At 37.4% G+C, this 25,132-nt stretch overlaps 1 protein-coding gene across 1 annotated transcript in view; it reads left to right on the top strand.

The window, feature by feature from the left end:
• Positions 1-25,132, top strand: part of RANBP17 (RAN binding protein 17) — a 520,934-nt gene that overhangs the window by 344,723 nt on the left and 151,079 nt on the right. Inside the window, exons 16-17 of the mRNA XM_006864848.1 lie at positions 23,629-23,702; positions 24,749-24,829. Of these exons, the coding sequence (XP_006864910.1) occupies positions 23,629-23,702; positions 24,749-24,829 (155 nt within the window). The remainder of the gene's footprint in view (positions 1-23,628; positions 23,703-24,748; positions 24,830-25,132) is intronic.

Below are 25,132 nucleotides of genomic sequence, written 5' to 3'. Positions count from 1 at the left end.
ATCGGTTTTGCACTCAACCTATCGTATTTTGTGTCACTGCAATGACTACAATCCCCTTCATGCATCATCAGTTAACAGTATTTTCTTCTATTCCCTCTGTGTTGTTTTTTATATACACAAAAACACACAAGAATATATACAATTGTTTAAACAACCAAAGGTCACGTTTTGCAAGCCAACCTCCTACCTGCCAGCACACAGCCTTTCTCTTTCCATAAGTCTAGAGTCCTCAGCTGCTGTCTCTCTATGCCAACACCTCTGCCTCTGTTTCTGGTGTTGCAGCTTCTCTGGTTAGGGTTCCACATTCCACTCTTGTTCTTCCCCCTTGATGGCCCTAGGGTTCTCTGTTTCTGGAATGTAAGATTAACTATTCCCCCCTTTTTGTTACACAGTGTCTACCTTGACAGTTGTGACGTTCACAATTAGTCATGATAACAATTACTCATTATTGAATCAGATTAATCCTATCCCCATCTCCCTTCACCATACACCCATCTAGACAAGATGAAAACTATTCAGTGGGATTCTACTTTCCCCAGTACACTTGACCATTTCTTTTCTTTTTTTTTTTCTTCAGGTTTTATCATTTTACACATTCATATAGGTTTTTTTTTAAAGGTTTTTATTGTAGATTGAGTGAAAGTTTACAGGGCAGATCATCAGTTTTATATTCAACAAATCATACACATTGTTTCATTACAATGATTATAATACCCTCCATGTACCATCAGTTAACAGTATTTCTCTCTATCCTCTTTAGCTCTTTTTTTTTTTTTAACACTCAGGCATTAAAAAATAATTTACACCACCTGAGGACACATTCTGTAAGTCTGACTCCTGGCTGCCAGCTCTTAGTCCCTCTCTTCCCATGAATCTAGAGTCCTCAGCTGCTGTCTCTCTATGCCAACACCTCTGCCTCTGTTTCTGGTGTTGCAGCTTCTCTGGTTAGGGTTCCACATTCCACTCTTGTTCTTCCCCCTTGATGGCCCTAGGGTTCTCTGTTTCTGGACTGTAAGATTAACTACTCCCCTGTTTTTGTTACAAAACTTTTGCCTTTACTTTTGACAGTTGCAGTTAGTCATGATAACAATTACTCACTATTGAATCATAAGAATCTTATCCCCATCTTTTTCACCAGGCCCATCTAGACAAGATGAAAACTATTCAGTGGGGACTCTTTCTTCCCCCGCACACTCTTAAGCTAAACTCCCTCTTGAAAACTTGTAAGCCAGTCACTTTGTGCCTTTATCGCACCCTCATTTTGAGGTAGCCAATATCTAAGTTGTCCGTCCCTATCTACCCTGTACACAGAGGAGATAGATAGGATTGACACTTGATGGGAAGACTCCTTCCCCCTCAGTTGGTATTTTGAGCTACTACTTCCATAAGTTTAGGTCAAGTTCATCAAATTGTAGCAATTTACACTTTTTTCCTTTATCAAAAATTGTTTGTTTTTTTTAATCTTTCTCTAGTTGAGTTGTGATCCTCAAGCCATCGAGGCTAGGTCAGCTGGGTACTATCTGCAAGTTTGGGCACTGTTGTGCATCTCCCCTCTCTTCATATCATTTGGATGCTTCACTCTCAGCTCTAGTCTGCCATGGCTATGTCCTTGTCTATGGGCTCAGGAGTCCTCAGGTCTCACCATACTTTGGACCAACCAGCCCTTTCTCTTCTCTCTCTCATCTCCAGGTTAACGGGAGTCAGTAGACCATCGTTGAACTCATATTCCTCCTCTTCTACTCACCAGTAGAACAATGCGCTCCCCAGCAAGCTTACATGTCTGTACATGTGTTCCCTTTGAGTTTCAGTATTGTAGGAGGGTTTGTCCTGAAGGAACTTGATTGCTTGCTTGGTTGACTCCCCAGCAAACAACTTGCTTGTTCTTGTCCATACCACCTTTTAAATCCCTGTACTTTTAGGGTCTCTCCATTTAATACTCAAGAAAAGTGTGACCTTTTTCATTTCAGTACAGTATCTTGTTTATTGTTGTTGTTAAGTGCCATAGAATTGGTTTCAACTCATAACTACCATGTATGAAGTTTCTGAGGCTGTTAAGCCTCTTTTGGGAGCAGAAAGCCTTGTCTATCTCCCGTAGAGCAGTTGGCGGGCTCGAACCACTGACCTTATGGTTCCCAGACCAGTGCTTATTCTGTGGAACCACTGGACTCCCTGTGTTATATATTAAATTATTAAAATGTTTTAATCCCTTCACATTTACTTATTCTCAGCCATTGACATTTAAATTGCCTAAATAATATGGTACACTCAAAACAAATACATATTGATTGAATGTAAATGATGGTTTACATATCCCATCTCATTAAAAAAAGAAAAGAGTTTACATATCCCATCTCATAAAAAAAGAAAAGAAAAAAATTACATTTTATATAAATTCCTAATTATAGGCTTAATTTTCTAGATATGCAACTAGTGTTTTTAAGAGAAATAGTACTTACAAAATTTATATTGTCTATCAGGTATTTTCTGGGCATTTTCATCACATTGTTAGTAATTCAAGGGCCCTGGGTGGCAACAAGCAGTTAATGCTCTTCTGTGCACTGCACCGTAAACACTGAACTACAAGGTGGGCAGTTCTAACTCACCAGCTGCTCCTCAGAAACCCTATACCGATTCAACAGCACTTAACAACAATAACAATGCTCCTGAAGGGCGCTCTGAAGTCCTGGTATGGCACTGTAGGATAAGCACTAGATAGCAAGGTCAGTTTGAACTTTAAGGTTGGAGGTGCAAACCCACCAGCTGCTCCTTGGAAATCCTATAAAGGGTTGCTATGAATCAGAATAAACTCAGCAGCACTTAACAACAACAACATGGCATTGTAGGATAACCACAACCACTCCTCAGAAACCCTATATAGTGTTGGTATGTGTTGGAACTGACTCAACAGCATTTAACAACAACAGCAGCAACTAACTTTACAGTTTAGGGTTCGAACCCGCCCAGAGGCAATGCAGAAGAAAGGTCTGATTATCTGCTTCCTTTATGATTACAGTCAAGAAAAACCAGTGGCACATTTCTACTCTGTAACACATGAGTCAGAATTGACCCAGTGGCAAATTGGTGTGGTTTCGGATGGTTAATTCTATAGCCTGACAAGATATACATTATTATCCTGATGTTCAAGGCCACACTTGAAAGTAGGGATTTGAAGTCTTGTTCTGAGCATCTACTACACTGCTTTTCAAAATGTCAGGTCAGGAACATGATTCAGTATATATAAAAGGTTTCTGCATGTGTTTTATATAGTGAGCACATTTAATTTGCTTCACAAAGTTCCTGACTCTCCTAAACTTTGATAGTCTGTGAGCATTTTATTTTCTTCCGTAGTCCTTGAGAACTACTGTTAGCCTTGCCCTCTGCTCCACCTTTCTTCAAGGCTCTCATTTTAATATAAAATAAAGGAACCAAGTATGACCTGTTTCTAAAACTTTAGAACAGCTTATTTGTTTTTTTCTGTAAGATAACTATTATTGTCAACATCATTGGGATCTCCAGTAGCGTTTTAAAATTTTAGTCAGAATTGAGTAACAAGTTGTTAAATGTTTTTTTTTTTTGACCTTCATCACTATCCAGAAATGTAAGTCTGTACAAAGCAGACTCAAAGATGCAATGGGTAGAGACACATTCAAATGAAATGAAAGCATTGATTGGCCTAATCCACATTTTTATTGTACTTTTTTAAAGCAAAGCTCACATTTTCACTGTAGAAATTAGCATTGTGAAAGTATTGGGCCTCTTCAGGCTAGAAACTTAAACACTAAAAAGGATCAGATTTTCTTGTTTTTTTCTTTACCCGGGATATTGGTATGAGTTAAAAATTTCAAAATATTTCAATTCAAGAATTATCTTAAAACCAACATGAAACTAATGGAAATAAAAGGAAATTCTGTTTTCTGTGTTAGATAATAAAATTTATGGAACTTATTTTTCTATGCAATGGCACCAATGAAAATACAAAAAAGGTTTGATGACTCTAAGAATGGAAGTTTCTCAGCTAGTTATTAAGGAAAGATAGAAACATCTGAGCTACATTTCTAACTTTTGAGGTCATTGTTAGAGGAAAGTTCATTGGACCCATCATCAGGGGTAATAATGAATTTTGATGAGTAATTGAGCTGGTACATTGTACTTTAATATAATTAATATAGGCAATAATAACTCCTTCAAGTTCCTGGTCTACCGCAGACCTTCTTCAAGTTTAAGGAATGAGAGCTAAAATTGCCAGGGTTTCTCCAGTCTAGCATTCCTCAGTCCTAACCACTGCTGTTACAAGTTTTCTTCAGTAATACAACTGAAGCAGCCTGGGTTTCTTTTCCACATTCAGTACTTGCTTTCAGAAATGTGGGTTTAGACTTACTTTGTTGCATATCTAACAGAGCTCTTATGAACAGATAAGCTTCCCCCACAAACTGTATCTATGAGGATGGAGAGCACTCTCAGTTCCAGAGCATGGAGAATAGGAATGTTAAATGGAAAATAAAAATTAGAGAAATGAAACCAAAGAGTATGTGTTCATAAAGTTCAGAATATCAAGAAAAGGGAACATATGATAGCAGAAACAATAAGTCTCTGGTATAAAAGACTCTCACTTCGCCAGCCTCCACTGAGCTGCCTTCCTGTGCCCTCTGACAGTACTTAATACCTGGATCATCGTTGGTAAAGCTCAGTGAAATAATAATGATGAGGATGGTAATGCTAACACTCATTTATTGTTTATCATATGCCAGGGGTTATTACGGTAACCCTTTACATACACTATGATTTGTAAGCCTCAAAAAGTTTATGAACTACAAAGAAATAGCTTGGCATAAGTATATATAAGTAGAAAGAAGCATAGAAAAGCTTTGACCTCAGGTCTAACGCTCTATCTATTAAATAATGAACTATATAATGCCTGCTGATCTTGCTCCTTAAGTGCTTTTTGTTTGTTTGTTTTTTCTGTGTCTTCATTTTCTTAACAGGATTTGGTATTTTTTTAGGGCAGTGCCTTAGACATACCTTTTTTATTTGTCCAGTGCAACTAGGATAGTGTTAGATCACTATTTTCTGATTGATTGACTAGTTATGATTAGGTAGGATGAGAATAGATTGCATGGTAGCAAAAACAGGGACATTTTATTGTGATTCTAGTCATTTTTTTTTGAAGTTGATATTGTTAATAAGAGCAGTGTTTTATTAGGGGACGGTGGATTGTAACCAACCAGTGCTGAGCATTTAAGGAACGTAAATTAGAAAACATTTATCATAACTCTAACAAAATTATTTGGGTCAAGATCAGTCCCACTCTTTTATTAAAAACTTATTATTTTGTTGTTGTTAGTACCATACTGACTCATAGTGACATTGCGTAGTGTTTCCAAGGAGCAGCCGGTGAAATTGAAGTGTTGACCTTGCGGTTCAAACTAACATTGCAGTCCAGTGCAGTCACCTCTACAGCACCACACCAGGACTTATAATTGCTTTGTTGTTGGTGGTGGTGGTGGTGGTGGTGGTGCCATTGAGTCAGTTCTGACTCTTATTAACCCTGTATAGAGTTTCCTAGGAGTGGCTGGTGGGTTTGAACCACTTACCTTGAAGTTAACAGTCCAGTGCTCATCCTGTAGTGCCACAGCAGAACAATGCACATAGTACTGACTAGAGAGATATTGTCCTTACCATCACTGACTACTGGGACATACAGACAAGTCAACAGGCAATTATTGTTCAATATGTGTAGGCTAATGATCAATAGGCAGAGAACCTTGTGAACATACAGGAAAATACCTAATGAAATCTTAAAGATGTTAGAAAAGAATTCCCAGAAGATATGTGAGGTTTCTTTAAATGTCATTCAGTTCTGTGTTCAGTTTTGTGTTCAGTAAGACAAAAGTAGGAGTTACACATTATTGCAAAAAGAAGCTAGTAGAATTCAGCTTCATGTTTTTTTTCCACTTTACTGTTTCAAGATTGCCAAACAAGACCAAGAAATCTAAATATTGATGTGTGGAGATTGTTTACCAAATTAAGTAGGTTGATGTCAAAAGAATGTGCCGTCTTTTCTAAGGTATTTAGTAAAACAAATGAATTTGCCCTATACATCTCAGCTGACACCGGTCACCACCCACTGATTGCACTTTGTCAGATAGGTGCCAGGTGTAGGTCATTGTTATTTTCATTACAACAAAATATTTTTCCAATGCAATGAATTAGTTCAGTTCAGTGTTTTCCTATCCTAATTTTAATCTCTTAATATTTCTGTTGAAGGAGTCTTGAGATACAGAATCCAACAGAAGGTTTCATTTGAATCTCCTAGAATAAATGTCAGTGAATACATATTTTTTTCCCAAGTCCTTGGGAACCAGCATTGTCAAATAGTGAGAACCTTGAATGGGATGTTGGAGAAGCTATTTTGCCATGTAGCCTGGAGAAATCACCTAACCACCACTAGTTTATTTTCCCTATCTGAAAATAAGGTACCTGGCCTTAACTCTTTTGATTGTGTATTGTTAGTAATCTGAGAGAGATCAGAATGAATGAATTCTCCTCAGCCCAAAAGAAGACAGTACACATAATTAAAGTTTCAAAATAAAAATTTATGAATAAGATATCAGAGGGAGTGAATAGGAGCAAAATGGAATTAGATATTTTGTTATGTATTCTCCTTTGCTGCTAATTGAGAATTTTATTATTTTAGATCATCTGCAGTATGGATGCACTGGCTCTGTAGAATAAGCACTGGACTGTGAAGCTCAAGGTCGGCAGCTTGAGCCCAACAGCTGCTCCATGGGAGAAAGATGAGACTTTCTGCTCCAGCCAAAATCGAAAGCCTCAGAAGCCCTATATAAAGTTGCTGTGAGTCGGAATCGACTCAGTAGCATTTAGCAACAACAACAGTATGGGAAAAGGTCATGATTTCACAAATATATGAGCGTTTACTATTAAAAAGAAGCAAGAGATAAGCTCTGGTAAATATCCCAGGGCTCCCTACATATGTAGATAGATGGTTTATAGAGTCTTATTTATGACTGTAATGATTCCCCTCTAAGAAATCTGTGAAAGCAAAATAAAATAATTGAATTCGTCAGAAAAGACAGATCCCACAAATTCCTAATCTTTCATTTTAATTGTCAAGTTGGTTTCAAAAGAGAGGAGAAAAAGTAGATCTGAATGCAGAAATGAAGTGCTTCAGGATAGAGAATTTTTACTCATTTGCCTAGTGGAGTTGATTGTCATCTTGAAGTAAAGTTGAAATGGAACAAATTGTTAGTTCTGAAAATTGAAGCGTTCTCTATCATGTGTAATTGGGCAAATTGAAATTTTATAGCTATGAAACCAAAAAAGAGAGAGAGAGAGAAAAGTAGTAGGTGAATATCAAAGCCACAGTTATGATAGTTCTTACAGGAAATGTAGGAAATTAATACTAAAAGGCAGTACACTGCCTCATAAATACACTCTCATCATGAGATCAGAGGATACGAGCTTCACACAAATACCCTGATTAATTTAATATTCGAATCCTGGGATTACAGTAGGGATATTTCAGAATTCATTTGTACACAGACAAAATAAATAACTTACTCATATAAAATTAGGTTTTTGAAGCAGGTTCTTACAAAGAAAAATTGTAACTAAGCAGAATCTATTTAATCTGAATATTTCTTAAATAAATCAACCCAGTTTTTCTTTCTAAAACTACAGTATATATTAAGGAAATGCAGCAGATTTGGGGCATTTTACTTTATACCCAGTGAAAGTGACTCTTATAATTTGTGCTACCTAACTGCTAGGAGCTATGATTTTTAAAAGACTGCATGATAATAAGAACATTGAAGAGGGGGAAAAGATACTTTCTCAGTTCTTAGGGTTTAATGAGTAAAGTTTAAATTGAACTCGATTAAAACAGCCTTGAATACCTTTACTGATGCATAAAATAATTACTCAAAACATTTTCATATAAATTTTGGAATGTTTTTACAAAGTACAAGCACATAAGGGTAGTTTTCTTGAATGACTTTTATTTCACATCCTGTAGACTAATGTGGATTACTTTCTATTTTTCTATCAGCTATTTTGTGAAAGTCCATAATTTGCCAAAATGCTTAAGAGGACACAAATATAGACATTTCATGTGATGTACCATGTAAATGTAAACCTTTTGTAGTTACATGTTTCTGTAGCAAGAGAATTGTTTTAAAAGGCATGTAATTTATTAGCTATCGGTAGCTGCTTTATTGCCTTGCCGCGCTCCAGTAATAAATAAAAGAAAGTGAACTGATTTTACAAATGGCACACAAGGTGCACATTTTGTGGGGAAAAAGTCTTTTTTTAAAGAATTGGCATTAAATCCTTTTTTTGTGATGACAAAGAGGCTAAGAGTGCAAACTGTATTTTCTGTTTATCGAAAACAGTCTTTTTTTCTCGGGGGCATTTTTTCCTATGATCATCAAGGGATTTCAAAAGCAATAAAGTGTGGAATCATTGTTCGACTTGAACAGTATTAAAACTTAGGTTTTAATTTCAGTGAAGTAATAAGATTTGAACCTGTCTCACATTACAGCACTGTAAGGCATTTAGCAATTGTATTTTAAAGGAGGTTTTTAAAATGCAGCTCACTTGTAAGCTAACTGTCTGTCAGTAATTAATAGTTTTTCTTCAGCATAGGCTGTTGTGTTCAGACCAAGAAATATCTGGGTTTTTAGTAACACATTATGATAATTGTGAGAGTGTTTATTCCTAATTAGTTTAAATGTCTAATAATTTTCAGCTTGCTTCTCTGACTGCTTAAAAGAAAAAAAAAGAGAGAGTGATATTTAAAGCTACAGGGTGTGTTTGAGTTTTTAAAAATGTGACCGTACATGCACATGTATATTTCAGTGTGTTTTGCACCCAGCAAGATATTTTGTCAGTTGACTCATTTATTAGCCAAGTATTTTTTCCTTCTTCAGTGTCATTTCCTGGTTTTTTGCCATCACATCATTTAAATATGTAAAGAAAAGTATAACCAGATAAGGTACTATATGTAAAGTGAAACCCAAACTGACAATCTGGATTCTTCCAACGTTGAAACATCTTTACTTCTCAAAAAAGGGCTTTAAAATATGAGCATTTCTATTAGATCAATGTGGCAACATACTTGCTGATGAAAGATTGCATTTACCATTTTGAATTGCTATTGAAAATAATTGCCTCTACAAAAGGAAACATCTGTACGATAGCGCATGGTTAAAGCTGCCATCAATTTTTAACATTTGAGGGTTGAGCTATGACCTTTTATGATGACTGTGAACAGTAACTGCCTCCATTAGCCATAAGTTTTGTTTCTTTATTTTAGTAGATGGCCTAGACTGTAAATATTAGAGAATCTAAAATAAATCAACATATTATCCTAAGGATACAAAATGTAAGAGCTATTTGTGGTTGGGAACCTTTGACAGATCGTTTGGATGAAGCAGATGATTGCCTGCCTCTCGTATCTGGTCTCCATTGCTATGCCTGCAGGCAGTTTAGTGCTATGGTTGTATATTGATGTCAGGGTTAGTACTGAGTGGCTAGCAGTGACAGATGTCTATAATTACAGGCAATGCTTCCAGTATTTCTGAAAAGCCAGCCTATGTTGAACAATTATCTTATTTCTGCCTTGCCAAAGAGCATGTTCCAATTGCTAGTATTAGCAATGGTGAATATAGCGCTTCATCTGCTGCCTTGGGACAAATGTGGGAAAAGCACTTGGTTTTAAAACATACACACAAAATATTTTTTCAACACATTGAATTAGTTAAGTTCAGTGTTTTTCTAATTTTTATCTCCTCATAATATATCTGTTGAAGGTGTCTTGAGATATAAAAGCACATTTGGCATTCTTATTGAGATTTTGTTTTCCCCTAGGCCTGCGTGTGCTTCCCCAGTGCCGGTATCTCTTGCTTTACTGAATAGATGTGTTTGAGCAAAGTTGGCTTTGAAACAAGTTTCTCCAGTGTGAATTACATTTTATGATTGACTCCCATTACAAAATTGGAAATACATTTCTATGAAAAATCTCTCACACCCAGTAAGTTTAGTTGCAAACTCTTGTTGAGGGCTACTGTAAAATGATAAGACAGTGTTGTGATGTACTGAGCACTTTGGGGCACTAGTGGCTTTATATCTACTGGGAATTACAATCTCCATTTTTGTTTTAATGCTTTCTTTTTAGCCCTTTCACCAGTTACTGTCCTTTTCTATCTAAGTTTTGATGACCACTTGGTGCTCTTGGCCCAAGAGCCATTTTTCTGGCTCATTAGAAATGTTTCCATGCTTGGTTGTCCCAGTTCTTTCTCAGGTTTCCTTCCTTTTATCTGGTCAGTTACATTTATGAGACATGGGTTGAATACCACCCTCCACAGATGATATAGTTGCCTAACATAACACGTGATACCCTCCAACCTTCACATTCCTGGAGTTCCTAAAGTTGCAGGCACTGGGTATTAAAATGTTATCAGTGCTGTATGTTATGAATGAACTCTGTATCCTCAGGTATTATAGAGTGAGAAATGCCCGGGAACTATCATTTGAGAATATGTGTCATCTTTAACCCTAATCTAACCAGTATTGGGTTTCTACTTTGTACTAACTACTTTGCTGAGCTATTCATTATAATTTCTCATTTAGTCTTCTCAACAATATTCTATTTCATAGATATGATTATCTACAGTGTACAGAAAGCAGCATTTCAGAAAAAATGAAAATGTATTCAGTGGCAACCAAATCTTCCTATTTTAAACCCACTTTACTTTTCCACTAATATCACATTGCCTAAGTTTGTATTGAAGCATGACCCCAGACAGGATCACTTTCAGAATATAATGACTAATAAGATAAATATCACAAGTTTCATCCCAATCTAAGCTGTTTTATTTCCATTTTTAAAAAAATTCATTTCTACAACTACAGATTAGACTAGCCATCGACTATAAGAGAACTAAACTAGATCTTAGAATCCATCCTGTGGTAGGAAAAGCACCTCAGAACCCATAGTCTAGTGTCAGAGATCAGTAATACTATATTCATGTATGAAAGGCAAGCCCCGTCTTTATGCTTATTGTGAAAGTGTGCCCCATGAATTCTATCTCAGGAAAACGCTTTTGATAACTTAAAACTCTAATGAAGGTGTTCCCAAACTCCTTGTCTGTGTATATTAGTTAGTAAATGAAACTTGGAGAATTGGGTAGAGTTATTAACCTGAATTAAGAAGTGATGGGGAAATTTTTATAATTTATTGGACATAGGAATGAATGCCAGTCGAACTGTTGAGTGGAGAACTAGAGGGCTTGGAGACATGAAATTGGGAACTTTGGTGATGCAGATGAGTCTTTAAGCTAAAAATAATCACCATATGCTACAAGCAGTTGTATTTTCCTCCTGTCTCCTTTCTCATCGCGTATCCTGCTTCCCTTTCTGTTACTAGCAAGACTCTGAAACTAGACCCATTATGTAAGATTATGATACCTTTCATTAGGACTCTCTCCCCTCTAATCACTCTTAAACACTATCAAAGCTACTCACATATACCAACTTAGAGCATAAAACTTTTTTAGCATCTAGTCCAGATAAGGCTAAAGAAAAGGACTATCATCTTAGTGCCTGCCTCGTAGCCTTGATGTCCGACTATTTATTAGTTAATAACAATAACTGAATTTCTCAGACATTGACTGTGTACTGAAGAGGTTACAAAGTAAAAGTTTCCACATGTGGCTGAAACTGCTGGTAATGCTGCATGTGATGACGATAATGTTGTTGTCATCACAGGCTATATTATTTCCAACCCTGTATAGGGTTTCAAAGACTTTCAGTCTTCTTGGGAGCAGAAAGTCTCCTCTTTTTCTTGTGGAGTGACTGCTGGACTCAAACCATGGATCTTGTGGTTTGCAGTCCAGTCCTTGTCGTATGGAGATGACAATTAATATGGCATTTTATTGGACCATTGTAAGTGCTTTCCATAAATTAATTGCTCATAAGTCCAGAAACTAGGTCCTGCCATCACCATTTTATATTTGAAGGAACTAAAGTGTAAGCAAGTTGTTCAGAATCACTAAGTAGTAGAATTCCAGCTAGTCTTAGGCTTCAGAATCCATCTGTAACTACCTCAGTAGACTACCTCCTAATCTGCGATATTATTCTTTGTGATATTAGTTTTATTAGATTTCCATTTTACAGGTAAACTGAGGCTCAGAGAAATTAAGTTACTTAAGTAGGGTTATAGTGTTAATTCATTAAATACCAAATGCTTATCCAGTGTCTATTATCTGCCAAGCACTGTGCTAGGCTAGGAAATGGTCTCACTCAAAACCGCAAGTGCATTATATTACATACTACATTCTGTGTTTTTTCCTAGTTGAAGTTACCTAACATTTTTACTCAATAAACTTGCTCATTTCTGTCTAGTTACTGAGAGAATAGGCAACCTTGTCAACTGTGTACTTATTGTCCTGGCCCACCAGTTGGGCTTTTGCACATGCTATGTCTGATTTTCAAAACAGAAGTGTTCAACAGGAATGGTAGAAGCAGCACTTAGCCTCTTGCTGCAAATATTGCCTCCTTAAAGTTACAGCAGATATTAATATCTGAAGGAGGTAATGGGTCTTCAGAAAGTGAACTCTGATTCATTACATTTGGATTAATTTGACTTACTCTTGTAGAAAAGGGTACATGGTTTCAAGAAGCTACATGGATGTAGAAACACAATTGTGTCAGTAAGAAACAGGTCTGAATACAATAAAGATGTGCAGAGTGAAGAGTGGGACCTGGTGAAGTCTGAACAGACGGTGTAATTATAACATGGTGTGTGCCTTTAGAGGATTTGGGAGTGGGGCATGCAAGAATTAGATAAAGTGGTAGAAAATTCAATATGTTTTGCCCACCTTCTGAATGACTACAGAAATGAATTATGTTTATTAAAGATGTACATTTACCTATCAGAAGATATCTTGGTCTACTTAAATCCTTTGCCCCAGTTCCCCAACTTGCATAATGAGAGTGCCTCATGGGAAACAACAGAATTAAGAGATTCTTAAAAATAGCTACTGCCAAGTATTAAGAATAACTTGTTCTTGTTTTAAAGTTAGCCTTTGGTAATTAGTTTCTTGAATTATTCCATTGAAGCAAACTTAACCTGTATTGAGTTTACAATTGTTAATGACATCTAGACATTATTAACTAGAACTTCACCATCACTCTGTTCATGGACTCCGGAATGAAATCCAAACCCCTAGAATATTTGAACTGACAGCCACGGTGGTCCTGAACCACTTTCTCCCTATATGTGAGGTTGGGAAGGCCTTGTGCTCCTCCCTTATCCTTAGTGCCAGGTGGCAAGTCCCTAAACCCTATGCTTTTTAGGTTGTACACCTGAGGAAGGATGAACCCACAGTTCCAGAGGAGAATTGGAAAAGAGCTAAGGTAAGTTGAGTAAGTTGATGGTTATGGTGGCGGATCACCAGTCTCCATGCTTGTCTCACCATAGCCCCAGATTCTTGTTACTAAGGGTGCTTTGTCTTCGTCCCCTCTTTTATGCATTGTACTGTTCTATAGTGTGCATGTTTCCCAGCCAAATGTTCAGTAGTCAGCTAATGAGCAGTATTAACTGTAAAGACTGATTGATCAGTGTGATTGTATAGGGTGAGAAAGCAGCCTGGATTTGTTGACTGTACCATTTCTGAGTGACCAGGTCCAAGTCCGTTATTCATACCTGAAAAGAGAACATTTGATTTGGCTACACTGAATGTTGTTGTCAGGTGCCATCGAGTCGGAACCGACTCATAGCAACCCCATGCACAGCAGAACGAAACAATGATCCTGGGCCAACCTCACCACCGCTGCCACCCCCGAGTCCATCAATGATGCCACCTAGGGATAGCATCTATTAAGGAACAGTGTTTAGAGCTCTGTATCCCTTGTTTCACATTTCAGAAGTTGTTGTTGTTGTTAAGTACCATGGAGTCGGTTCCGACTCATAGTAACCCTGCACAGGGTTTCTGAGGCTGCAAATCTTTACAGGAACAGAAAGCCTCATCTTTCTCCCGCGGAACAGCTGGTAGTTTCCAACTGCCGACCTTGAGGTTAGCAGCCCAATTCATAACCACTACGCTACCAGAGCTCTTTTCAGAGGTATAGAAGATTAAACAAGACTCTTTGGGAATTTCCCAGTCCCCACCTCCACCATCACCTTCTCACAAACTTCATCCAGCATCAACGAATTTGCTCTAAAATATAATCATGTCATTTTTATAAATTGCTGTTACAGAGAATTAGGATTTGTTCTTTAGATGTCTGAAATGCCCCTTCAAACCATGGTCTTTAAAACCGTCTATCAAAAATGAGTCAAGTCTTCCAGTAGTCTTATGCCATCTTCCTTTCTTATTATATGGACTTGGAGAGATAAGATAGTGATTTACCCAGGACTTGCCATGCCTTTAGCCACATAAGACTAGTTGAACAGAAGCTTGGCCCTAGCCATGGAGTAAGTTGGCAGCCAGCAGGAGCAAAGCTGTGTCAGGACAATGTATACTCGCCATCTTCTCGGGTTGGCTTTCAGCTGGTTGCACCCCAGGAGTCTTTCTATGGGCTGTGTATCCTGTGACCAATAACTGGTGCATTCGACCCTCGTCCCTCTTGGCTAGTGGAGGCCTGTCGGGAGGCATTAGGTTCATGCTGGTGGAGATCCTTAGTCAGTGGCTCCCTGAAGGAAAATGAGGCAAACAGCCAGCTTCTGTTGAACAGGTGGTAGTTAGACCTTAGATCTGGTTGGGGGTAGAAGGAAAAGAATCTCTCCAAAATTACCAATCCTGCTGATTTTCACACTGGACTTGTACTCCTCTTTCTAATAAATAATAATTTAGAAACGAATCCAAAAATATCTCTAGCAGCATCTGGAGTCATCTAACTTTTCCACCTTCCTTAGCAGTCTGGATTTGGGCCCAAGTTAGGAATGGACACCCCACTGCTGTGCAAGCAAAAGAGGAAACATGTTCTTAGCCATGCATCAGTGGAGGCCCCTACTGGGAGAGGGGATTATCACAAGGCAGCAGGCAGCCCTGTACCCCAGCCTGCTGAGTTCATGTTTGTGCCACAGGATGTGGAGCGAAGGCAATGTGAGGCCAAAGTGATCGCTCCAAGTTTTCTTATACAATAGCTTATTCAAGCAGACTGGGAATGCCTATGAAAGGATTTCTTAGGTGCATGTCCCCTTAGCAAGATGGCTACCACAGATGGTGGGGCCCGAAATTCTAATGGAAGTAAATACTTAACATGCACGTTTATTTTACACTTCTATAACCAACTTTCCTTGATCAGATGCCACTCTATACTCCACTGAGTAAGAGCTGACTCGTAACCTTGTACCACTTGGTTTCCAACAGAAAGTAGGGTTTTAAAATTAAATTCTGGCAAAAGATTTTTCAGACCTAATTTCTGACCTGTATTTAGTGATATTTTAAGTGATATGAAAAAAATTAGCCAAAGCAAGGTTCATAAGACTCTATTCGGTGTCAATAAATTTGTGTGTTTAATATGCATCAGTAATGTTTATAGTATTGATTGTTTGATGTAGGGATAAGTTCACTGTGATGGTCATGTTTTATTCTGCTCTGAACTTTAATGAAAGAGCTCAGTGTTTTTACTTCCATATGGTTTAGATCCAAGTCATTAGATGCTCTATTAGTTCCTTCTTACATCCCTCCTTCTGCTCTCTCTCCTACCAGCACCTTCCACATAGATGGGGGTCTCTTATAGGAAACACACTATATTAACCTCCAGGACACTTGAAGCCTAAGACAAAAATACGAAAATTGGCCTCAGACTCACAGTAAAGGAGTTGACACTCATTTCCTAAATTTGCTTGATAAGGAGAATTAATGCTTTCTATATATTGGATCCTTTGTAGTGACAGGTTTGTTTTACTAAATTACAGCCAATTAAAACCCTTGATTGATAAGTCGTTTCAGTAGATTGAAGCAGCACTTTAAAATTCACAGTTGCTTTCTTTTTCAATGTTGTGGTATCAATTTTGTATTACTGGATGTGCATTTTTTTTTAGAATAGTTTCAGGAAAAGATACTTTGTTGTTGCTTTCTACAGCTCTGCTAATTTTCTGTATTGAGCTTGCTTACAATGGGCTAAAGCTGTTTGAGAAGTTATAACGTCTTAAACATTTATAAGAGGCCTTAGGGTATTAGCTTACTGTAATTTTCTGAAGATTCATTATCCAAACTCTTAATTCATTATAACAACTGTTATGAAAACCTATAGAACCAGTGTTTTTTCCTATTTTCTTATTTGCACAGAATGAGAGATTCATTGTTCTTTTTAATTTGTTTCATGTGGTGCTTTTGAGTACATTTCATAGAGGGCTGTTATTGAATTTCTGTGACTGTCATTATATATCCATACAACCTTTAGGAACTAATATTCTGGGTTTCCCAGTTCTGTAATCTACTTCAAATTTAAGGATTGACATAATTAGTTTCTTCAGAGTTATAACCAGAATGTTAGCGACAAAGCTGTAGATACTCAAGCCCAAGGATTAGGAAAAGAAAGCAATTTTTAAAGACTATCATAGCACATACTTTTATTCTTTATTAAATTAATCTTACAAGTCAAAATCGTGCTTGTGTGTTCATTCCCTTTTCTGGTTTCCCTTTTTTGTTAACTACATATAAAATCATTTAAGCTACCTGCAGATGCACACAGTATCTCTCATTGGATTAACTGAAGATGTAGGGTCATTTGAAGCATTATGTATATACTCAAGTGCTCTTTTCTGAAGTTTATAAGAACCTGTACAATAAATTTGCAAGGATAAGAAAGGACACATGAAAACAGTTGTTTTTTTTTAGAATTATGCCTTCTAAATTATGTAATGATATTGTACATTTCTGACCAATGAGGAACCCTGGTGGATCTTAGAATAAGCACCGGACTGACTAACTGCAAGGTCGGCAGCTCAAACCCACCAGCTGCTCCATGGGATAAAGATGAGGCTTTCTGCCCTAGTAAAGATTTACAACCTCAGAAACCTTTCGTAGGGTCAGTATGAGTCGAACCCAACTCGATGACAGTGGGGTGGGGTTAGTTACTGATTTCTTTATTTAATTGGAGAAATGGCAGACTGGTTTAAATGGATGATTTTTCTCTGTGGGCTAATGCGTCAGACTGCAAAGTCGTTTGAACTACAAGGTCAGTGGTTCAAGCTTACCAGCTGCTCCTTGTAAACCCTATACAGGGTCGCTATGGGTCAGAATCGATTTGACAGCACTTAACAACAACAAGACATACAGAGTCGCTGTGTGGCACAAGCAGTTAAATACTTGAATACTGACTGGAAGGTTGGTGGTTCAAATCTACCCAGTGATAACCTCAGAAGAAAGACCTGGAGATCTGCTTCAGAAAGATCACAGGCTTAAAAATCCTATGGAATGCAGTTGTGCTTTGCAGCACATGAGGTTTCCATGAATTGGAATCAACTCCATGGTAAATGAAAAAGATGACAATTTAGAAGCAGAAAATATTGTTGTTATGTTATGTACTTTTGAAGCAGTTGCTTTACAACTTTAACAAATACAATCTCTGATTGGGACTAGACTGTGTTAATTGACTGAATATACAGGTCTATGTAGAAATTCAGTTATTTATAAGGGGGCGTCCAAAAGTTCATGAAAAAATGGAATTAAAAGATAATCAGATTTTTCCTTGAACTTTTAAAGACCCTCACATATTTAGAGATCTCAGTTATTAATATAAAATTTAAGGTTGTTTATTTGTTTTTAACCTTCACTGTGTCATGTGGAAATCTTCACAGTAAGTACATTCTTACCTTTCTGTTATTTTTTTATGTGACAGATCTTCTCTGAGAAGGCATTAACTCACATTCAGCACCTACTATGAATGAAGAAGGGGTCATGAAAGGAGGTGGGAAGGGAAGCAGCATATTATTTAGTAATTACTAAGTGCCAAGATAGTGTAGTAGACAGTGAGCTGCTAACCAAAAGAACAGCAGTTCAAATTGACTAGCTGCTCCTTGGGTGAAGGATGAGGGTTTCTACTCTCCCAAAGACTCATAGCCTGTGAGTCGGAACTGACTTAATGGCACATCACCACCACCACCACCACTAAGTGACAGACTCTGTTAGATGTTTTTATTTAGTCGTCCCTGAAACCTAGGTTACTATGAGTCGGTACCGATTTGATGGCACCTAACAACAAAACCTATTAAGGAGTCCTGTTGTGGCGCTGAGGGTTAATGCACTGGACTGCAAAGTCAGTTTGAATCATAAGGTTGGCCGTTCAAGCTTACCAGTCGGTCCTTGGAAACCCTATACAGGGTGGCAGTGAGTCAGAACTGACTCGACAGCACTTAACAACAACAATAAAGCCTATTAAAGTAGGTACAATTATTATTCTCATTTTACTGACAGGCAACAGCTAGTTAATGGCAGATACAGAATTCAAATCCAGGTGTCTTTGAGATCAAAGCCTATGCTTTTTCTACTTTGCCATGTTTATCAAGACAGTATTCTAAGCACTACTAGAGATGCAAACAAATAGATATTTTCCCTGCCCTCAGGGGACACATGCTCAAACTGGAGGAAGGGGATATATTTGCATAGAAAATTAATACTGCAACAAGATCATATTCTATTATAACTGGGTGGCTACAGTGGGGATTCAAAAGAAAAAGAGAGCTCCATTTACTGGATCAAGGAGAGCCCTTCCAGAATATTTATTTAAGCATTAAAACCAGATTTTTTTAATAATAAAATTTTGTTAGTGTTCACGCCTAGAGAATAGGATTATGGATATATGATTTTTACTAGAAAAAAATTTTTTCTGTTTAAAAAAAAAAAAAGCACTTTTTAAATTGTTTTCATTTTGTTGAAAATTATGACTAAAATGAAATTGTCCAAAATTGTAAATTTAAAAATAGCATTCTTTGTGTTCATTTAAGAAACCTTGAGCATTAGACATGGGGAAATACAAGACAAAGCATCCTCATTGCCCTTACGAAGCTTGTAGTCTGATGAAAAATAAAAAGGCTCATTTAAAAAGACGGAAGGCACAGGCGAGCAAACATTGGGTTACAACATGTGCATCTCTGGCTCTGTGAAACCAAACAAAAGACATTACTGTCTAATCAGCTACATTATATTGCTCATGATTCTCTGAAAGGTGACAACACAGTGAGTTTCATCTTTTATTTCTAAGGTTTGCTTAAAAGTTTTCATTATGATAAGATTATCTTAGTTGATTCTGAAATTAAGTTAGGAATCTATAAATTGTTGTTGCTAAGTGTTGTCAATTCAACGCCCACTCTTAGCAACCCTGTATAGGGTTTCTAAGGAGCGGCTGGTGAACTTGAACTGCTGACCTTGTGGTTCACAGTCCAGGGCTAATTGTACTAAATATGAGGGTTGTTTTTCTCTTCCTCGCCCTCTTCTTGCACTCCTATGCTAACTCCTATAGTCATACCTTAGAGATAATTGTGAGCTCAGTTCCAGATACCACAGGAAAGCAACTCACATGTATTTTTTTATTTCCCAGTGTATGTAAAAGCTATGTTTACACTATACCATAGTCTATTAAGTATGCAGTTGCATTATGAAAAAGTTTAAAATACGGTGAAAATGTGACACAGAGACACAAAATGAGCGCATGCAGGTGAAACAGTGGCACCGATAGCCTTACTTAAGGCAGGGACACCACAAACTTTCAATTTGCAACAAAAGACAAGCAAAACGAAATCATAATATCCGCAAAGCACAATCAAGTGGCACACAATGAAATGAAGTATGCTGATGCAGGTTTTCTTAAAATGAATTTTGTGGTATGTGGGTTTTTTCTTGCTGTCATAAAAGGTTTTCTTGTTGTTCAGCGAGGAAAGTTTGGGAATATGTTGAAAACCTCTAAACATTATGCAACAAAAAACTTTTTTTCTGCGAAAATTTATATAAGCTTGCTTTATAATACACAGTTTTGTAGCGATAGCCTCACCCCCAAGTTATTTGATGAAGATCTTTCCTCTGTGTGATATAGTTAAATTCCAAATGTTGGGAGACATTGTCATATTATCTGCATGCTCTTTGGATGATAAGATGCCTTGGAAAATGTGAGACAGTCTTTTAGAAGAAATGCTGTAATCACTCATTGATTTTAAATGACCCTGTCACACTTGAAAACAAATCAGATTGTTGCTCTTAATGAGCTTTTCAATTTACTATTCAGTAGATCAGATAAGTGGATTTAAGAGGTAATGATCCTGTTTAGTACTCAAGCTTGACTGTCAGATCCTGGTAGTGGAGAGAAATCCCCAAGGACAAAAGCGTTGACACAGTTCTAGATGGGATAATGGGAATCAAAGCTAATGGATGATAAAAGGAATGGTGCAAGTTACAAGGATAATTGTGGATTAAAGCACTGCCATGTGTCAATGTTGACTGTTTCTCCTAGTATCTTATTGGGTCAAATCTGCTGCTTTGAGACACTGTTTTGACAGCAGAGCACAACAGACTTGCCTGCCTAGCTGTCGTCTCTTTTGAACACTAGGAACATATATCAGGGAAGTTTTTCCCTGTACAAACCACTTATTTCAAAGGGTACATTTGCTAAATGTTTTAACTGTTAAAAATCACATTTTAATAAAATTTTAATTGTTTTTCTTGTCCACTATAGCATGGTTAAAATCAAAATTAGGTAAATTCCAAGCTTTGCCACCAAAACTAGGATTTATAAATAGGATTGAAAATGTAAAATTTGATTTTACAAAAATACAGTGTGGTCATCATGTTGTTCAAAATAAGAGAGTTAACCTGGAGGGAAAGAGAAATAAGATGTAATACAATGAAAAGAAAATAGGCTAGTTGGGATAATCTCATTATGTCCTTTCCCACAAACCAGTATATTGAAAACATGGAATTATTTTTCATTTTGTTTATCTATATGGATTATCAAGAGAATTAGTGCTTTGAGTTATACTAGGGCCAGTTTAAACCGATCCACCCATGCTCTCATCTTTCTACAGGAAAGTGTCTTTATAATTCTAGTCATACTTCAGGGCACAGCCAGTGGCCTTGGGACAGCAAGACAGACAGGAAGGTGTCAGGTCCCAATTGTTATCCTGTTTTAGAGATCAGACATTATTTGAAAGATTTCATTTGAAAAGGGTGCTACTAAAATAAAAGCTTAAAGACAATTGCTATAATCAACTACCATCTAGCTATTCAGAGGTTAAAAATAACAAGGCAAGCTAGTCTCGCTTCTTTTTCTGTTCTAATTTATGATCTTGTGTCTTTTGTCCATGGAATCCAATATATGCTTAATAAGAAAGATCTTCATTTTTCATAGTCTGTGTAATAGTCACATTATAATATAGTCCCGGCGGATCCAGATCATGACTCTTGCTGTTACACATTAAACACACATATATTATTTACTTGGCAAATGTTGTGCTAGGTGCTGGAACACAAAGAGTAAGGCATGGTACAGCAGCCCTCAAGGAGTCCCAGTGTAGTAGGGGAGATGGACACGCAAACACTTACAGTGTGAAAAGCACAGTGATAGAGGATTGGGCCAAATGCTATGGAAACATAAGGGAGAGTATCATTCATTCAGCCTGGGAAGTCAAAGAAGGTTTCAGAGGAAGTGTGACATTTGAATGGTAAACAGGGAAAGAAGGGAAAAGACTGGTGCTGACAAAATGAACAGCACATGAACACATAGAGGTTTGAAGTCACGTGAGACACTTCAGTGACCTGTCAACATTTCAGTGTGGAATGCAACTGATGGAACTGCTGTTTATAAGCATCTTGGGCCCATCTTTTCGTAGGGGCCCAGTTCATTCCCTTTTACAAGCAAGGTTTAGATCATAGTGAGATCATAGAAACGACGTACCATTCTTCTTTTGAGCTCGGAAACGCTATACAGGGTCGCTACGGGTCGGAAACGACTCGATGGCACATAACAACAACAGGTGCTTGAAGGGAATCCTGGTGTGGTGCTGTGGGTTAATGTGTTGGGTCACATGGTTGGTTTGAACTGCAAGGTCAGTAGTTCGAGCTCTCCAGCTGCTCCTTGGAAACCGTATACAGGGTTGCTATGAGTCAGAACTGACTCAATGGCAGTAGCAATAAGCAGTGGTTTCTCATCACGGAGGATTGATGTTTACCAACTTCCTTAGGCTCTCTCCCTAGCTTCCTCTTCCCCCAAAGCACAGTGACAACTTCAGTCTGTTAGAGATGATCCTCAGCCTTATGAGCAAAGTCACAGGTACAATTATTGAAATGCTTTTTCATAGGACTCAGAAGTTAGCAGAAGAGACAACAAGAATTTGAATCTCAGTCTTCCTTTTCTCGTCTCTCTCTGTCTCTCCTCTCTACACTTCTGTCACTTCTCTCCTCTCATCTCCTTCTCACCCCCAACTTCTTCTTCTCTTCCTCCTTTCACTTCACTCTAACAGCCTCGGGAGCCTTCTGGACACAGGGCACTTGAAGCTCTGGAACACAAGTTTCTGGGTCAAATGGTGTTTGAAGCCCAGACATAGATTTCTGCAATGAACAGCTTTCCTCCCCCTGTATAACCCTAAGATTCTGGGTGATTTGTGGTACTCTACTGTGAATTTTATCTTACCTTCATGAACTAGGATAATACATCACGTTGGCGTTTACAATACAAAAACTAGAGGGAGAGGAAGCTGAGCAAGCAAAAGGGCAGATCAGGAGAAAGAAAGTGAACACAGTCACAGGGATTGCGTCACAGAAGAGAAGTCACCCATACAGCTGGTGTCTGGCCAGGAGAGCCTGGAACCCCACCAAGTATCAGAGAGTACAGAGGTGTCACCCCACCTTGCAGCTTTGCCAGGCTACTAGGAGGGCATTCCATTGGCATTCCCCCACTTGGAGAGAAATATGTGTTTATAAGCTCATTATGGCTGGGGGTTGGGACAGAAATGTAGTACCCCAAACTCAGCAACCAACATTCCCTAACTGAAAGCTCAGTGAATTCCCAGACCCTAGTATTTTCAGCAGAGAATTCCTAAGCTAGAGATTTCTGTTTCAGTTTGAGAAGTAAGAGCTACTTCTGTATTTGAGGAACTTTAATTAGGGGATGTTTGGGAAGAATTCCTATCAATTTCTTATCCTCCTTTGATTTTTTTAAATCCTTATGTTCATATCTGAATTACATGATCCTGAACTAGTGGATGTTTCACTAAAGTCTGGGCCAAATGGAGATTTTATAAGGCTAGAGCTGTTTGTTGAGACACTTCACTTTCCAGTCTTTTGTTGCATGTTTGGTCCCCATCTTTGAGAAAAGGAATGATTTACCATTTTGAGAAAAAAGTAAGTCATTATATGTATGGTATGATGGAAGTAAGAATGTGTGTGTGTGTGTGTGTTTATTTCAGAATAGAGGTACTTCCTGAAGTGTTAGTAAATTTATAAATTACAAACAAACAAAAAACTTAAGTCCTTCATTTGCTATCCTTACCTACTCTCTACTTCAGCATGGATGCAACAATGATTAAATCTTATATTTGTTCAGTTTGAATAGTCTTTTGAAAATATATGTCAATATTAACGCTTTTAACAAGGCAGTGTTTTCGTGCAGGTATATGCCCGTATGTCAGAAGTCCTAGGAATAACAGATGACAACCACGTTCTAGAAACATTCATGACGAAAATGTGAGCATATGCTTTGATTCTTTGATTTTGTTTTGTTGTTACTTTGAATCTAATAGGTTCCTTTGTTTCTGTTCTTGTTGTTATTGTTAATTGCTGTTGAGTCCATTACAATTAACTTTACTTGTTTAAATCTATTCACAGATAATGAATTTTGCTTTAATTCTTGGAATATTAGCATAGTTCTCAACTGAAAGTTAGTTTCACTTTTTAAAAGTTCCAGTACCCCCCAGACAACATTCTTATTTGTCAGGGTAGCCATACAACATCAAAACATGGTTTTTAAAAGTTTATTAACACCTGACTTTTTAGGTTTATTACTCAGCTTTTCTTAGCTTATTTTTTTAAGACCAACTGAAGATCTTACTGTAAATTGGGATCATTGAGAAAGGTCTCATTGCCTTAAGACAGGGCATTCATTGGTTTTAACAAAAGCTCCTGTGTAGCAGAGACATTCATGGAAGACTATCCTTCAAGCACCCGTATAATGTTAGGAGAATTAACTAGTTGGTACTCATAGACATGACTTTGTACATGTAGGCTCAGTAGTGTGCATGCCTTCCCAGTGGCACTCCACTTTTGCAGATAGACAGCACTGTCTTCCTGCAGAGAGCAAAGCTAGAGAAGCAGTTATTATCATAGCTGCGTCTCACAGTCACTCCCTAAGAAGTGAGTTTGGAGTTGGTTAGCTCATTTCTTAACAGTAACTGAACCTACGTTTGACTCTCTTGGTAACTCCTTTGAAACTCTTTCTTCTGTGAAACACTTAGGCAGCTTTTTAATTTACAAAACAAAATCTATGGAGTTATACACCATTTGGATAATAATGTTCATTGCAGATGGCTTGTATATAATTTTGAATGTGCTATAAGAGAATAGAATAGAACATGTTTCATGGTATTTGAAACTGCTTTTCAGTTTGTGAGATATTTGTGATTTTGGTCATGTAACTTTCACGAGTGTACTTGTCTGTATAATTTCCATGATTTTCTCTACACAAGAAACTATCTTATGAATAAAACCTTTTTCTTTTCGTTGTTCGTGTTTAGTGTTACAAACCTTAAATACTGGGGAAGATGTGAGCCTGTAATTTCAAGGACTCTTCAGTTCCTAAATGACCTTTCTGTTGGATATCCTTTTTACTTATAGTTGATATTATATATAAGCAACTTAACAAGTGCATTCTATTGATCAGGTATTTTCCTTGTTTATAAACTGTGCATGTTTTTGTTTGTTTTAAAATGTATAAATAACTTTCATTTAGCCTTCTCTGTAAAAATGCATTCTTTTGAAAATTCTACGTCGGCTGCATGCTATGAAGCACTTATTAAGTCACAATTGATTTTATATGGCTATTTAGATTCCTAACTAGTAAATCATGCTTATACTGACCCAGGTTAATAAATGATTACATAAGAAAGTATACAACCAAA

This window comes from Chrysochloris asiatica, unplaced genomic scaffold, assembly GCF_000296735.1.
Source record: "Chrysochloris asiatica unplaced genomic scaffold, ChrAsi1.0 scaffold00071, whole genome shotgun sequence".
Classification (NCBI taxonomy): Eukaryota; Metazoa; Chordata; class Mammalia; order Afrosoricida; family Chrysochloridae; genus Chrysochloris; species Chrysochloris asiatica.
The sequence above is the reverse complement of the archived record's forward strand: the minus strand, read 5'-3'. Positions and strand labels throughout refer to the sequence as shown.